The 18,762-nt window shown below is 43.8% G+C and overlaps 1 protein-coding gene across 10 annotated transcripts in view; it reads right to left on the reverse strand.

Annotated features, from left to right (window-relative positions):
• The window catches only part of ptprk (protein tyrosine phosphatase receptor type K), a 238,751-nt gene that overhangs the window by 152,039 nt on the left and 67,950 nt on the right, over positions 1 to 18,762 (reverse strand). For all 10 annotated transcript variants that reach the window (XR_013817575.1, XM_079830324.1, XM_079830320.1 and 7 more), the window contains exon 4: positions 1,781 to 1,862. Coding sequence is in view for 9 of the 10 variants with exons in the window: in XM_079830324.1 (XP_079686450.1) it covers positions 1,781 to 1,862 (82 nt within the window). In the remaining variant the exon portion in view is untranslated. The remainder of the gene's footprint in view (positions 1 to 1,780; positions 1,863 to 18,762) is intronic.

An 18,762-nucleotide genomic window follows, 5' to 3' on the forward strand; every position in this document is an offset into this window, starting at 1 on the left:
TTGAAAAAGTCTCTTCAGCTCACCAATGCTGCGTTTATAGTGGAAACTGTGAAATATTCCTCCAGTGTAGATCAGCTGTTCTCTATGTCAATATATAGGAAAGTGTCATTTATTCCTGGATTTCAGCATCATTACTCCAGTCTTCAGTGTCACATGATCCTTCACTAATCATTAATGGGGGCTTTGGAGTCACTGAACAAACATCTGCTTTTAGCATTACAGTATTACATACAGATGACCGTGGATATTTAAAATACTGAGCCAGAGTCAGTATCAGACACGTATAGTTTGACTTCCTGAAGCCTGTGTTTATTTTGGAAATTATAGCTGCTTTAAATAATAGGGGTGCAGGGTTTGAACCTTCTTACCAGTCTAGACTTCTAGACTGCACACACACACACACACACACGTTGGTGCAACTACATTATGAGGACATTCCATAGGCGTAATGGTTTTTATACTGTACCAACTGTACATTCTATCCCAATAAACCTACCCATCACACACACACACACACACACACACACACACACACACACACACACACACACACACACACACACACACACACACACTACCCCTACCCCTAAACCTAAACCTACCCATCACACACACACACACACACACACACACACACACACACACACACACACACACACACACACACACACACACACACACACACACACACACACACACACACTACCCCTACCCCTAAACCTAAACCTACCCATCACACACACACACACACACACACACACACACACACACACACACACACACACACACACACACACACACACACACACACTACCCCTACCCCTAAACCTAAACCTACCCATCACACACACACACACACACACACACACACACACACACACACACACACACACACACACACACACACACACACACACACACACACACACACACTACCCCTACCCCTACCCCTACCCCTAAACCTAAACCTACCCATCACACACACACACACACACACACACACACACACACACACACACACACACACACACACACACACACACACAAACACACTATCCCTACCCCTAAACCTACCCATCACACACACACACACACACACACTACCCCTAAACCTACCCATCACACACACACACACACACACACACACACACACACACTACCCCTAAACCTACCCATCACACACACACACACACACACACACACACACACTACCCCTAAACCTACCCATCACACACACACACACACACACACACACACACACACACACACACATACACACACACACACACACACACACACACACACACACACACACACACACACACACACAAACACACACACACACTACCCCTAAACCTACCCATCACACACACACACACACACACACACACACACACACACACACACACACACACACACACACACACACACACACACACACACACAAACACACACACACACACACTACCCCTAAACCTACCCATCTCACACACACTAACATGCACACGCACACACACTACCCCTAAACCTACCCATCACACACACAAACACACTATCCCTACCCCTAAACCTACCCATCACACACACACAGACACACACACACACACACACACACTACCCCTACCCCTAAACCTAAACCTAAACCTACCCATCACACACACACACACACACACACACACACACACACACACACACACACACACACACACAAACACACTATCCCTACCCCTAAACCTACCCATCACAAACACACACACACACACAAGGGCTGCTGACTCACCGCATGGATAGCTGAGCACCTGGATGTCATCGATGGCAATGAAACCTCGTCTGCCGTTCGTCACCTCCACCTCGAAAATGACCTGCGCAGAGAAACAGAGAAAAGTGTCTTTTAGATGAGCTCATTCAGTTCATACAGTGTGTCATCCACCCGCTGGAGTGCCCATAATACCCCACCAGAGGGCACTCCTCCACACTCTACCATGAACTGCATTTCCCATAATCCTTTGCATGGACTCATTGTGTGTGATTAGGTTCAGCTGTTTCGCGTTATCCTCAGTTTTCATAAGCCCTGTGTTTTCACGCATTCTTTGCGAAGTCTTGTAAGTGTCACACTGCATTTTTAATGTTTTTGGTTTTGACTTTCTGCCTGGTTTCCCTGTTTCCCTATGTAATCCCTTTTTGGATTATCTGCCCTGTGTTTTGACCTTTTGCCTGTTTTATGGATTATTTTATGGATATGGATAAAAGCTGTGTTTGGATCTTCAACCCGTGTTTCACAGCAGTTCATGACACAGCTGAATCAAATGAACAGATGAGTTTTCACTATTATTACACTACACCCCTGCACTTCAAATATTAAAGGTATATTTGGTAACACTTCATTTCAGTGTCTTTGTACATGTACTGGGCTGTAGTAATAACCAGGGGCGTAGCCATCTTTTCAGAAGTGAGGGGGACAGAAATGTCAGGTGTAATACCAGTTTTTTTCTGACCCTTGTCTAATTGACAGATTTAATTGATCTCATCTCTTGCTTTTAAATCAGTAAGATATCAAATACACTGCTGAACAATAACCACTGATATCTATAATGTTTTCCCTATATGTTAAGCCAATTTTATGATTGGTTTATGTACTACAAAAACTTGTGCATTAAAGGGTTAGTTCACCCAAAAATGTAAATTCTGTCATTAATGACTGACCCTCATGTGGCTGGACACCCGTCAGACCTCCGTTCATCTTCAGACACAAATGAAGATATTTTAGTGTAAATCTGATGCTCTGAAAGGCCTCCATTGGCTCAATGCACTTTACACTCTCAAGACCCTTAAAAGACACTTAAGACGTCATTACAAAGTCCATCTCACTACAGCGGTTCTACAATAACTTTATGAATCGGCGACAATAGTTTTTGTGCACAAAAAACCCCTAAATAACGACTTATATAGTGATGACGATTTCAAAACACGGCCTCATGAAGCTTCGAAGCGTTATGAATCAGTGAGTCGATTCAGCAGTTTGGCGGTTTGACACGCGATCCGAATCATGAATCGACTCACTGATTCATAACGCTTCGAAGCTTCATGAGGTCGTGTTTTGAAATCGTCATCACTATATAAGTCGTTATTTAGGGTTTTTTTGCGCACAGAAACTATTCTCGTCTTCATAAAGTTATTGTAGAGCCGCTGTAGTGAGATGGACTTTATAACGACGTCTTTAGTGTCTTTTAAGGGTCTTGAGAGTGTAAAGTGCATTGAGCCAATGGAGGCCTTTCAGAGCCATCAGATTTACACTAAAATATCTTCATTTGTGTCTGAAGATGAACGGAGGTCTGACGGGTGTCCAACGACATGAGGGTCAGTCATTAATGACAGAATTTTCATTTTTGGGTGAACTAACCCTTTAAGTAGCAAATGAGAATCAATAAAATGATTGTTTATATTTTGAGACGAAGGTCTTCTTAATGATTTTCAGTTTTTATCAAGGTAATTAAAGCAACAGTTTTTCAATAACGGACGAATATGCAAAAGTTAAGTATAGTATTTGGGGTAAAGACACAATAATTAACATGATAATAAACAGCCGATGACTTTAACATTTGTTGACATGACATGTGGGAAATATCATATATTAAATTGGGTTTCCACCTTAGAGATAATCAACATACTCATAATGAAACATCACATATAAAAAATATGATATTAATCATATTATAAAATATAATTTATTGTTACTACTGTAAATCTATGTTAAATTATTTTGGGATATCCTTAAATGCTTTTAAAATTATTTTGTTTCTATATTAACATTTTTTAACGACAGTATATTTATTGAACAAAAATGAATTATTTTATTAATCAAAATTAACAGAAAATAGTTCAAACTTTGCTTAAAGTGATTGTTTTGACATTAGACATTTTTAAAAACATATTATTTTAGCTGTCTCGTTTGCCCTCATACATTTATACGATTTTTAAACAAAATAATTATGGTATTAGTTTGAGTTTCACACAAAATCTGTTGCTCCATAAATGTACAATACAAACATTTTTTTCTGCAATCATACACTTTGGGAGTCGTGAAAAGCTCATGTGCCTTTAGCCCCGTCGTGTGCTACTTCTGCTGTGTTGACTAACACACTAAAGCACGTGTAAAAGTGTCGTTATATCTCCTGAGCATTAGCAGTTCTCCCCGTCCTGAAACACTGTCTCTGTGTCCCGGGGCTTCAGCTGCGTCTGCCCGCGGTCATTACAGCTATCAGAGATAGTCCTTGTTTATATACAACTAAGCGGCAAATCTCGTCGGTTTCTGGGAGACAAGGCTTCTCGAACAAACACCCACACGACACGAGAACAGAAGAGGCGTCATTGAAACGCCCGTGAATGGCGAGGTCGTCTCGGGTTTCCATTATTTCACTCAAAGCACGGCTGAATGGAGTTGAGTTCACTCAGTATTCTGCCTCCACGTGAAGGTCTGGCTTTCGTACAGCGCTTTCCCAAAGAACCTTTAATGTCGTGCCCTGGCGTCAAGATCGCAGCGATCAAGCCTCCGAGCGCTAAGCCTGCAATCTGAAAGTGACCCGGCCGTATCAGGCCAGGTCCAGAGGACAAGCCATTTCAATTAGAGCCGCGGCCATCTGCAGCCTGTGTGAGGGAATATTGATAGCCATTTTATTCTAGCTCTTTAAACTGATCTCTCTTAAAATGCCTCTGACATTTCCAAAGCAAATCTCAGGGCCGCTCTTGGTCAGTAATGCTTATGAGCCGATTATGATGTAAATCTTCAAAAGTGTTCTGGCTGAACGCCGTTATACTGCCTCTCTCTCTCTCTCTCTCTCTCTCTCTCTCTCTCTCTCTCTCTCTCTCTCTCTCTCTCTCTCTCTCTCTCTCTCTCTCTCTCTCTCTCTCGCTGGAGTTAATGCTACAGGATTCGCTCGTACAGTAATTCTGCTGATCAGCCAGCGTTTATGCAGAATCTTGTCACAATCCTGCACCAAATAGCTGTGAACTTTCCATTCAAAGTTGCAAGATTAACTTGGAATATTGTATAAACACTTGGGCCCCACTTTATATCAGGTGGCCTTAACTACTATGTACTTGCATCAAAAAATAAGTACAATGTACTTACTGTGTTCATATTGTATTGCACACACTTTTGCTGATATTGAGGTGGAATACAGGTAGAGTTAGGGACAGGTGTGGTGGTGTGGGTCAGTTTAAGGGTAGGGTTAGGGACAGGTGTGGTGGTGTGGGTCAGTTTAAGGGTAGGGTTAGGGTCAGGTGTGGTGGTGTGGGTCAGTTTAAGGGTAGAGTTAGGGACAGGTGTGGTGGTGTGGGTCAGTTTAAGGGTAGAGTTAGGGACAGGTGTGGTGGTGTGGGTCAGTTTAAGGGTAGGGTTAGGGACAGGTGTGGTGGTGTGGGTCAGTTTAAGGGTAGGGTCAGGGACAGGTGTGGTGGTGTGGGTCAGTTTAAGGGTAGGGTTAGGGTCAGGTGTGGAGGTGTGGGTCAGTTTAAGGGTAGAGTTAGGGACAGGTGTGGTGGTGTGGGTCAGTTTAAGGGTAGGGTTAGGGACAGGTGTGGTGGTGTGGGTCAGTTTAAGGGTAGGGTTAGGGACAGGTGTGGTGGTGTGGGTCAGTTTAAGGGTAGGGTTAGGGACAGGTGTGGTGGTGTGGGTCAGTTTAAGGGTAGAGTTAGGGACAGGTGTGGAGGTGTGGGTCAGTTTAAGGGTAGGGTTAGGGACAGGTGTGGTGGTGTGTGTCAGTTTAAGGGTAGGGTTAGGGACAGGTGTGGTGGTGTGGGTCAGTTTAAGGGTAGAGTTAGGGACAGGTGTGGTGGTGTGGGTCAGTTTAAGGGTAGAGTTAGGGACAGGTGTGGTGGTGTGGGTCAGTTTAAGGGTAGAGTTAGGGACAGGTGTGGAGGTGTGGGTCAGTTTAAGGGTAGGGTTAGGGACAGGTGTGGTGGTGTGGGTCAGTTTAAGGGTAGAGTTAGGGACAGGTGTGGTGGTGTGGGTCAGTTTAAGGGTAGGGTTAGGGACAGGTGTGGTGGTGTGGGTCAGTTTAAGGGTAGAGTTAGGGACAGGTGTGGAGGTGTGGGTCAGTTTAAGGGTAGGGTTAGGGACAGGTGTGGTGGTGTGGGTCAGTTTAAGGGTAGGGTTAGGGACAGGTGTGGTGGTGTGGGTCAGTTTAAGGGTAGGGTTAGGGACAGGTGTGGTGGTGTGGGTCAGTTTAAGGGTAGAGTTATGGACAGGTGTGGTGGTGTGGGTCAGTTTAAGGGTTGGGTTAGGGACAGGTGTGGTGGTGTGGGTCAGTTTAAGGGTAGAGTTAGGGACAGGTGTGGTGGTGTGGGTCAGTTTAAGGGTAGGGTTAGGGACAGGTGTGGTGGTGTCGGTCAGTTTAAGGGTAGAGTTAGGGACAGGTGTGGTGGTGTGGGTCAGTTTAAGGGTAGGGTTAGGGACGGGTTGGGTTAGGGACAGGTGTGGTGGTGTGGGTCAGTTTAAGGGTTGGGTTAGGGACAGGTGTGGTGGTGTGGGTCAGTTTAAGGGTAGAGTTAGGGACAGGTGTGGTGGTGTGGGTCAGTTTAAGGGTAGAGTTAGGGACAGGTGTGGAGGTGTGGGTCAGTTTAAGGGTTGGGTTAGGGACAGGTGTGGTGGTGTGGGTCAGTTTAAGGGTTGGGTTAGGGACAGGTGTGGTGGTGTGGGTCAGTTTAAGGGTAGAGTTAGGGACAGGTGTGGTGGTGTGGGTCAGTTTAAGGGTAGGGTTAGGGACAGGTGTGGTGGTGTGGGTCAGTTTAAGGGTAGAGTTAGGGACAGGTGTGGAGGTGTGGGTCAGTTTAAGGGTAGGGTTAGGGACAGGTGTGGAGGTGTGGGTCAGTTTAAGGGTAGGGTTAGGGACAGGTGTGGTGGTGTGGGTCAGTTTAAGGGTAGAGTTAGGGACAGGTGTGGTGGTGTGGGTCAGTTTAAGGGTAGAGTTAGGGACAGGTGTGGTGGTGTGGGTCAGTTTAAGGGTTGGGTTAGGGACAGGTGTGGTGGTGTGGGTCAGTTTAAGGGTAGAGTTAGGGACAGGTGTGGTGGTGTGGGTCAGTTTAAGGGTAGGGTTAGGGACAGGTGTGGTGGTGTGGGTCAGTTTAAGGGTAGAGTTAGGGACAGGTGTGGTGGTGTGTGTCAGTTTAAGGGTAGGGTTAGGGACAGGTGTGGTGGTGTGGGTCAGTTTAAGGGTAGGGTTAGAGACAGGTGTGGTGGTGTGGGTCAGTTTAAGGGTAGGGTTAGGGACAGGTGTGGTGGTGTGGGTCAGTTTAAGGGTAGAGTTAGGGACAGGTGTGGTGGTGTGGGTCAGTTTAAGGGTTGGGTTAGGGACAGGTGTGGTGGTGTGGGTCAGTTTAAGGGTAGAGTTAGGGACAGGTGTGGTGGTGTGGGTCAGTTTAAGGGTAGGGTTAGGGACAGGTGTGGTGGTGTGGGTCAGTTTAAGGGTAGGGTTAGGGACAGGTGTGGTGGTGTGGGTCAGTTTAAGGGTAGGGTTAGGGACAGGTGTGGTGGTGTGTGTCAGTTTAAGGGTAGGGTTAGGGACAGGTGTGGTGGTGTGTGTCAGTTTAAGGGTAGAGTTAGGGACAGGTGGGGTGGTGTGGGTCAGTTTAAGGGTAGGGTTAGGGACAGGTGTGGAGGTGTGGGTCAGTTTAAGGGTAGAGTTAGGGACAGGTGTGGAGGTGTGGGTCAGTTTAAGGGTAGGGTTAGGGACAGGTGTGGTGGTGTGGGTCAGTTTAAGGGTAGAGTTAGGGACAGGTGTGGTGGTGTGGGTCAGTTTAAGGGTAGAGTTAGGGACAGGTGTGGTGGTGTGGGTCAGTTTAAGGGTTGGGTTAGGGACAGGTGTGGTGGTGTGGGTCAGTTTAAGGGTAGAGTTAGGGACAGGTGTGGTGGTGTGGGTCAGTTTAAGGGTAGGGTTAGGGACAGGTGTGGTGGTGTGGGTCAGTTTAAGGGTAGAGTTAGGGACAGGTGTGGTGGTGTGTGTCAGTTTAAGGGTAGGGTTAGGGACAGGTGTGGTGGTGTGGGTCAGTTTAAGGGTAGGGTTAGGGACAGGTGTGGTGGTGTGTGTCAGTTTAAGGGTAGGGTTAGGGACAGGTGTGGTGGTGTGGGTCAGTTTAAGGGTAGGGTTAGGGACAGGTGTGGTGGTGTGGGTCAGTTTAAGGGTAGGGTTAGGGACAGGTGTGGTGGTGTGGGTCAGTTTAAGGGTAGGGTTAGGGACAGGTGTGGTGGTGTGGGTCAGTTTAAGGGTAGGGTTAGGGACAGGTGTGGTGGTGGGGGTCAGTTTAAGGGTAGGGTCAGGGACAGGTGTGGTGGTGTGGGTCAGTTTAAGGGTAGGGTTAGGGTCAGGTGTGGTGGTGTGGGTCAGTTTAAGGGTAGGGTTAGGGACAGGTGTGTTGGTGTGGGTCAGTTTAAGGGTAGGGTTAGGGACAGGTGTGGTGGTGTGGGTCAGTTTAAGGGTAGGGTTAGGGACAGGTGTGTTGGTGTGGGTCAGTTTAAGGGTAGGGTTAGGGACAGGTGTGGTGGTGTGGGTCAGTTTAAGGGTAAAGTTAGGGACAGGTGTGTTGGTGTGGGTCAGTTTAAGGGTAGGGTTAGGGACAGGTGTGGAGGTACGGGTCAGTTTAAGGGTAGGGTTAGGGACAGGTGTGGTGGTGTGGGTCAGTTTAAGGGTAGGGTTAGGGACAGGTGTGGTGGTGTGGGTCAGTTTAAGGGTAGGGTTAGGGACAGGTGTGGTGGTGTGGGTCAGTTTAAGGGTAGGGTTAGGGACAGGTGTGGTGGTGTGGGTCAGTTTAAGGGTAGAGTTAGGTGTAAGGGAAGTGTGAACAGTGTAATTATAAATGTAACTACAGAAATTAATTACAGAATGTAATAAAAATGTAATTACATGCACGTATTTTTAAAAATGTACAATGTATGTACACAATTAATTAAAATGTTAGTACATAGTAGTTAAGGCCACCCAACACTTGCATATAAAGCACTGTTTCCATCCCAGGTGTTCAAGAGAACAAAATCAGGAAAACTGGTGCGAAATATCAGTGATAAAAATGGGTTGGGATGCTGGTGTTTGGGAACGCAATCATCTGGAGGGAATTAAACCACTGAAGGCTCCGGTGTTTCAGATCCACCAAACCGACATATGCGATGCTGCGATGCCATTGGTCCGCTGGTTAGTCCTGTTATTAATGCATAGTCACATGACTTCTTTGATGCGCATTGAGGGGTTTCCATCGTAGTTTATGTGCATGTCTTCTTATCGGATAAAACAATTATCCGCCTCAATTAAGTGCATCTGTTTTTAATGTGCATTTATGCAAATCTTACCGTTTCAATTCAGCATTTTTACGCAATATCCCAAAATGTGCTTAAAATAGGTGGATGGACACATTGTTTAGGGGAGATCGCACTACAGTTTTCATTTCAGTGACTTCCATTCATACACAGACCGGATACGCAAGCTCAGACGAACGTTTCGTATTTCACTGTGTTCCAAAGTCAACCCACTACGACTGGGGGGTCCAAACTCGGTCCTGGAGGGCCACTGTCCTGTAGAGTTTAGCTCCAACTTGCCTCAACACACCTGACTAGAAGTTTCTCGTATCCCAAATAAGACCTTGATTAGCTGGTTCAGGTGTGTTTAATTGGGGTTGGAGCTAAACTTTGCAGGACAGTGGCCCTCCAGGGTCAGGATTGGACACCCCTGCTCTACGATATGACTAAATCACTCGCATATGCGACTAAATCTTCACTCAACTAAATGTCTATCATTAGCCATTGGCTAATTAACTCTTCGATTTTACTTGCCAGAGTAACATTTTCCTGTCAAAATGACGAAGTTCATTTGGAATTATTTAGCTTTTAAGATCAAGCAGAAGAGATGCTGGTGGGCGGAGCTAATGTGCAAATAGCAATCTCATTGGCTGGCGCTCATCTGGGCAACGTGATTAATATTCATGAACCCAGCAGCTCATCAATCCCTAGTGCGTTGTATATTGTTATTAATAGTAGAATTAGTATTATTGTCTTTTAATAAAAATTACTATTATCTATTTTTTTACAGAAACACTGAATGACCAACAATATCTTAAGCACCACCACCAGTCCTAAGTTTACTTAAAATTTGCAAATATGCAAATATGGAAATGTCAGGGATTTTTCAAGCCTGAAGGAATCAGTAAAAACTTAAAACACCATGGAAATTTCTGTACTAACAATATGAAGCATAAAAAAAAGCATAGACAGTTACCAAGTTTTGGTACTAATTACTAAAGTTCTATCATTAAATAGTGCTTGATTATCATAATATCACAATATAATGCTTGATTGAATGATGTTAAAGGGGTCCTATAATGCCCCTTTTTACAAGATGTAAATTAAGTCTCCAGAGTGTGTGTGAAATTTCAGCTCAAAATATCCCACAGGTCATTTATAGCATGTTAAAATTGTCCCTTTTTGAGGGTGAGCAAAAACACACCGTTTTTGTGTGTTCCTTTAAATGCAAATGAGCTGCGGCATTTCCCCGCCCCCTTTCAGGAAGAGGGCGGAGCTTCAAGAGCTCGTGTTAGCAGCTCCGATTAGCTCACACAGACACGCAGCCAATGGTGATTCTAATGCCATTATTATAACTTTACATCAGCACTCACTAACAGCAATATCCAGCTAAAGCATTTTTTTATGCTCCATATTGTTAGTGCAGAAATTTCCATGACGTTTTAAGTTTTTACTGATTCTTCCAGGCTTGAAAATCCCTGACATTTCCATGTTTGGGAGCAGTCATCGGAGAGGATGATAGAAAGACTCAGTCTCAGCTGAGGAAAAGGCTTTGGCAAGAGTAAAAATGGCTGAAATGAGAAGAGAGGGAAAGAACCGAGGTGAGAAAAAAGAGAAGAGATATTCTGGGACTGGTGTGACATCCGGCACTCCAGCAATTATCCCATCAGAGCCGGGCAAAAGCAACTCTGAACTAGAGATGCGCAAGACTAGACATTTCCAGAGCTGTCAGCGGACGTCCTGAATGACCAGTCGACTTCAGAAGCCCTGAATAATTAGGCTAAGGCTAGTCAGGGTGTGTAACTGTTATAATCAGTGTTGTGTCTGCAGGATCACACACATTCAGTCCCGTTGCACACATTTATTGTTCCTGTAAATGTAAGAGACTCTTTTAGTGCTCTATGATTTCACGGAATCCAGTCATAAAAACTGAATTTCCTGTATAACAGAATGCCGCGTTTTTTAATTTTTTTTTAATGAATAAACAAAAAGTAGGTCAGCGCACTTAAGTCAAGTCGTGATATAGACTAGTACACACACACACGCGCTCACTCACTCCCTCACGCACACACACACACACAATCGCTCGCTCACACACGCACGCACACACACACTCGTACGCCAACTCACTCACACACACACACACACACACACACACACACACACACACACACTCACACACACACACACACACCCTCACTCGCACACTCACACACACTCACTCGCACACTCACACACACTCACTCGCACACTCGCGCTCACTTGCACTCACACACTCACTCACACACACACACACACAAACACACACACTCACACACTAACTCACGCACGCACACACACACACACACTCACTCACACACTCACTCACTCACTCACACACTCACTCACACACTCACTCACACTCACTCGCACACTCACACACACTCACTCGCACACTCGCGCTCACTTGCACTCACTCACACACTCACTCACACACACACACACACACAAACACACACACTCACACACTAACTCACGCACGCACACACACACACACACTCACTCACACACTCACTCACACACTCACTCACACACTCACTCACTCACTCACTCACTCACTCACTCACTCACTCACTCACTCACTCACTCACTCACTCACACACACTCACTCACACACTCACTAACACACTCACTCACACACACACTCACTCTCACACTCACTCTCGCTCGCACTCACTCACACACTCACACGCACGCACACACACACACACACTCACTCACACACTCACTCACTCACTCACACACTCACTCGCACACTCACACACACTCACTCGCACACTCACACACACTCACTCGCACACACTCACACACTAACTCACGCACGCACACACACACACACACTCACTCACACACTCACTCACTCACTCACACACTCACTCGCACACTCACACACACTCACTCGCACACTCACACACACTCACTCGCACACTCGCGCTCACTTGCACTCACTCACACACTCACTCACACACACACACACACACAAACACACACACTCACACACTAACTCACGCACGCACACACACACACACACACACACTCACTCACACACTCACTCACTCACTCACACACTCACTCACACACTCACTCACTCACTCACTCACACACACTCACTCACACACTCACTAACACACTCACTCACACACACACTCACTCTCACACTCACTCTCGCTCGCACTCACTCACTCACACACTCACTCTCACACTCACTCTCACACTCACTCGCTCGCTCGCACTCACACACTCGCTCACACACTCACACTCACACACTCACTCGCTCGCTCGCACTCACACACTCGCTCACTCTCACACTCTCTCGCACACCCGCAGACTCACTCACACACTCACTCACTCACTCTCACACCCGCTAACTCACACACTCGCTCACTCACACTCTCTCGCACACCCGCACACGGGCTCACACACTCACTCACTCACTCACTCACTCACTCTCACACTCGCTCGCACTCATACACTCGCTCGCACACTCACACACTCGCTCACTCACACTCTCTCGCACACCCGCACACTTGCTCACTCACTCACTCTCACACTCTCACACTCTCACACACTCTCACACTCTCACACACACTCTCACACACTCTCACACTCTCCCGCACACTCACTCACTTGCTCACTCTCTCACTCATTCTCTCACTCACTCACTCACTCACTCACTCTCACACTCTCACACACTCTCACACACTCTCACTCACTCACTCACTCACTCACTCACTCACTCACTCACTCACTCACTCACTCTCACACTCTCACACACTCTCACACACTCTCACACACTTGCTCACTCTCTCGCTCACTCTCTCGCACACTCACTCACTCACTCACTCGCTCGCTCGTTTGTGTGGTTTTTGTGTGCGTGCATGTGTGGGTTTGCACTGTTGACGGCAGATCGGTCTGGATGAGGAAGCCTGCAGCTTTTCTGTCAATCAGAACCTCATCGTAAGAATACACACACACACACACACACACCACTACCTGCAGACATCACTCCAAATCTGAAAACACACACACACACATGCACTAAGAAGTCTAAGCAGAGCACGTGCTGCATATACATACGCTGTATACTACATAAATACTGCATATTTGACAGTGTTTACATTTTGAGTAGCGATAAAACTCTGAATGGTGATTCTGATGCTCACCGAAGGTTTGTGTTTAGACGGCCTCATGTCTAAACATCCATTACACCCACAATCATCCATCATGTTTCTATTGAACACATAAATGACTCTTCAGAGCATTAAATTATGAAACATTGATTACATCTAAAGCCCTGCATGTACCACAATCAATATCGCTTAAGGCTGATGACTCACAACACACACACACACACACACACACACAAACACACATACATACAACACTCTCAGACAGAAGATGAGGAACATTATGACGAGAGAGAGAGAGAGAGAGAGAGAGCGAGAGAGAGAGGCAGCTCTTATTTTCTTGTTTTCCCTCAGGAAAGAAAGACGAGTCTCCATCGTAGGTTGACAGAGAGCATCACGCCACCATCATGATGATGACTGTGTATCTGCATGTGTGAATGTTTTCAGTCCAAACAAGAGTTTTAGAGCTCTGTTATGTGGTTTCTAAGATGTTCAGGGTGGTTGCCATGGTGTCTCTGGGTAGTTGCTAAGGTTTATATATGGCTATATGGCTCCTAAATCTGTTTTTCACGAATTCTGTAGCAGCAGATGAAAACCTGATCACTCAGTAAAGCAGCAGCACACACACACACACACACACACACACACACACACACACACACACACACACACACACACACACACACACACACACACACACACACACACACACACACACACACACACATTTAAGACTGTTAAGAGGTTTCAGCACACTAGTACAAGTGATGATTGACTAAAATCAGCATGAAATGCAAGTCAAGCTTTTCTTCTCTATTGTGTCGTATATGCGAATGAAACACTTCTCAATCAAGAACAAATGTAGGGCGGGGCTTGATTGTGTCTGTGGGGAATTGATTGGATGGTTGTGGTTTGCTATTGGTGGATCTCATGTGAGTGACAGGTTGGCCCGCCCTCGTCATCAGAGAAGTCGCTGCAAGAGGGGGCGGATGTTATTCCTATTCAAGATTACAAGGAACATGAATTTAATTATATATAATGATGTGCATGAAAAAATCATTTTGAATAAACACTGCAATCTTCCGTAATAAAACAACAATAATTTTGATTTCATGGTGACTTTAAAAAGCACTAATTACAGCACACTGCTGAGAAAAACTGCAATTCAGATTCACACATATAAAAAACAAACACACATTCACACTTTCCTCTTCCAGTTGGCATCATTTCACCAGATATTGAGCTCTGTGCTCTCATCTCTTCACCTGTCAAGAGCACACACACACACACACACACACATTTGCATTGGCTGTGGTGATCATTACCACAGCTCTCTGAGTAAACAATGAGAGCAAGGGAAAAGCCTTATTGATGCCAATGTGATGCGTGGGATGCGTTTTTTTATATTTTTTTATTCCGCGGGTCTGTCAGCGAGCGAAGAGCGAGATGTCCTTCATCATTTGGAGAGACGCGTATCGAAATGTTTTTCCTGCAGAATAGACGTCCCCCATTCAAGCCCATCCGCGTGCCAAGACTCCGGCCCATTAGGGGCAATATATTCCCGCTCCGCGAGCAGCAGATCTATCAGCCCGGGACTGGAGGATAGTTCATCTCTCTCTAGGAGTAATGCCTCAGTTTTGATTGTAATCTGTCATCTCTCGCTCTCTGAGCGTATGGAGATCACCCTGAAGCAGAGTCTCTTCAGAGCAGCGACAGACCTTCAATCTCTCTGATCAATGCCGGAGGAAACGATAGCGATCCGTCTGAAGACCAAAGAGTTACAACTTCTGTAGAAGACTCTCAGTGGCTTTTAAAACGTTTTAGTTACTTGAGAAGTTGCTTACATTGTGTGTTATCATTAAAGGCATAGTTCACCCAAAAATTGTTTCTTTTCTAATGAATGTGTTTTTATTGTATAGTTATAGATTTAGAAATGGATGTAGGAGTACAGCTGTAAGAAAACAAAACTAGAGGTATTTCGCATTTTGTGGAAGGATGGTGTCACTGCATTCAGAACATGGACGATGCACCTTCAATCTCTTCCATTGTAGAAAAGTTAAGGTGCCAATGTCCCAATATGGCCTGAGTCTGTGTGGTATCCATGCCCCGCCCACACTCCGGCAGAATCCATTGAATTATATAGTATTTTTGTCCTACTAAGGAAGTCAATATCTACCATCAATTGTCTGATTAACAACACACTTTAAAATATCTTCTTTTGTGTTCAACAGAAGAAAGAAACATTTTTTTGGGAATTACAATGTTTGGGTCAACTATCTCTTTAACACTTCTATTAACATTGTTTATTTCACATGTTGATATACATCGCCTCTGTCGGTTTGCATGTGCCATTATATTATTAATATTTTGCCAAAATCAAGCTCAAATGGAGTTACGAGGATGTGACCAGTGAATGTCGGTCATTGTCCGTCATTAGAACGGCCGAATCTGAGGCAGTACGTTTTCATCAATCATAGGCTATTTAAGACAGTATTGACTATGACTCGATGACAAACGCTAGACTGAGACACTCCTCAAATACATAAAAAATTAGCCTTTATATAGAGAGTTTCCTAAGTAAAGAAAACGCTGTACTTATTCAAACATCAGTTCTTTGTTTACCATTGCATTGCAAACAAGCAGAGATGCTTCATCAATGCTAGAGGTGGGCGGAGTTATAATTTTGACTGACAGTTTGAGGAGCCAATGGAGTTATGAGGTTTAATAGCTTTTAACCAAATGAACTCTAATGCACACTACCAGTGGATTTATGGCAATGATTTATGCATTACATAAACAGACTTGATCCTTTTGCTTAGTGATTTGTGATAAGATGTCACATTTTATATTCTGGAAAATGGCTTATAAGCCAGTATGAATCAAGTACGTTACAATACACTCACATCTCGGAAGAATTGCAAATAAAATCAGCCATGTTTCTTTGAGGGTTAATCAAACTGTGTAGAAAGAAGATCAGGTATTAATGTATTAATAAGGCTGTTCCACCACAAAGCTGACTTTAAACATGTAAATGTATCAAGTAATAGGTTTGAGAACAACCAAAATGTGTGGAGAAAGTCCTTAATATGCTACTCTATCAAAAGAGTAAACTGAACTACAAGCCAAGAATACAATCAATACATTTCTTAAGTGTTTCTTGAACAAAAGATTAAGTACAAGTATAGGCCAAATATAGACTTACTTGTCAGCATAAGCCAAGTACACTTAAGTATAATTTTGTTAAGTATATCTCTGATAAGTGCACCTAAAGTACACTCTTATTTTTAGTTCAAACAATGTGTGCTAATGGCACACTTGAATAAACGTCTTTTTTCCCAGCTGTGTGCAACGCTAGCCCTGAATCCCACCAGCTGAGAAACACTGATCTATAACACTGAGAGTGGCCTAAGAGGTAAAGAATGAGAGGGAGACGGACCTCATCCCAGAGAAGAGCCACATTAAATCAGGACAATAGAGTGAGTGAGTGAGTGTGTGTGTGTAATCAGCCTAATGACTTTAAGAACATGCCATTATCTGGGCAAACGACAGGAAAGCACACCATTCTTCCAGTCTACTTCAGACTCAACAACAGAGAGGAATTAAAGGGAAGATCCTCAGTGAATGACAGATAATGTGTTCCTTACACAACAACAGCGTACGGGTTAAATGATGAAGTCTTTCTTTAGCGTCGTATAAACTAGACATATTCTGTAGCCAATCAGATGAGGATGAGATATCTCACAATGTTAGTTAAACATGCCCATGCACTGTAAACCTCAACGCTCAAAATAATTCATCGGTTTGAGTAGAGCCAACTCAAATTAAACAAATTTGTTCAATCAAATGCACTTTTATGAGTATTTAGAACTTTCTTTTTCTTTTGAGTTCTCAAAACTGACACATTTTGAGTAATCTGAATCGTTTCATTGTTTTGAGTTTTAGGAACTAATGAATTTAGTCTAACTTACAGTTTTTCTCAATTGTGTACACACAAATACTGACACAATGACCACAACATGTAACTCATGCACCAACCTCCCGAACCAATTCTGCTAAACTACAAGCACAATTCCTGCTTTACACTCACATATCAGTTCTAAAACACTTTTTGCAAAACACTACACACAATTCTCTGCATTTGGCACAATTTTCATGCAGAAAATCTCGTTTTCACAAAGAACACACTGCCATTCAAATATGCAAACTGACTCATCACATGGGCAAACACCTGTCACGCAGTTTTACAATCAGCAAACAGAGCTTTAGCATAAAAGGGCAACAGGTGAGCTCTTCTGTTTTGGAGCAGCATTATTATTTTTTTACTGTAACTGTATACAGTAAATTCTTCTGTTGTTTTGTATGTAGACCACTGTATGTGCAACTTTGTGTTGGTTGGGATGTACATGTGTACACTGTTTTTGTGGGAAAAATTTAATATATTTGTTACCGTGTATTTATGTGTTCTAAGTACAAAAACAATATTCTCAAATATTCTACAACACACTTATGTATGTACTGTCTGTAGTAACACTGAAGTCATTCTGATGAATGGAGAAAAGGTTTTACATTAAGCACATCAGTGTTCAACTGGTTCTTATACATGTCTATTCATATGATGGTTTGTGTGTGTCATTTGAAAATAAATTACCATTTTGAGAAGAAATAACATTGTTTTGAATGTAAAGTTTCATTTTGCAGGAGAATTGAGTGGTTTTGCCCATTGTGTGTGTGTTTTTTGATTTGTGTGTAGAGTTCTGAGAGTATGAGGCATGCTTTCAGAAAATGTGTGTAAACAATCGAGAAAAACTGTAAAGTTAACTGAAACTGGACTGGGATTTCTATTTCCCAGCATGCTTTGCCATGACACTCAAAAGGGACAGTAAATGGCAAAATTAAGTCTTATATATATATATATATATTTTTTTTTTTTTGTGCAAGATAAATGTTTTGCGAGAGATTTAGTAGTGTTTAGTGTTTTGTTATGCTAGTTTAGAAGAGTTTGTGTTATGTTGGGTTTGGTGACGAGTGGAGCATGAGCTTAGTGTGAGAACAGATATATGTTATATATATATTATATTGCCGCGAGTGCTATGTTAATGCTATCAAAGCATTGTATTAACAATTAGCAAGGAATGTATTGAATTAGCTAATTAAAGCTATGTTTCCACTACTAAAAATGTAAGATTGCATGATATTTTTAAGTTAAATGCATGAATTAGCCTACTCAAATATTTAACGTTCAGAGCAATTAAAATGTATGATTACCAAATAAACATCTGCAATTTCTGCTTACTTAAACTTTAAATTTGACTG

Source organism: Gobio gobio, assembly GCF_949357685.1.
Source record: "Gobio gobio genome assembly, chromosome: 12".
Lineage (NCBI taxonomy): Eukaryota > Metazoa > Chordata > Actinopteri > Cypriniformes > Gobionidae > Gobio > Gobio gobio.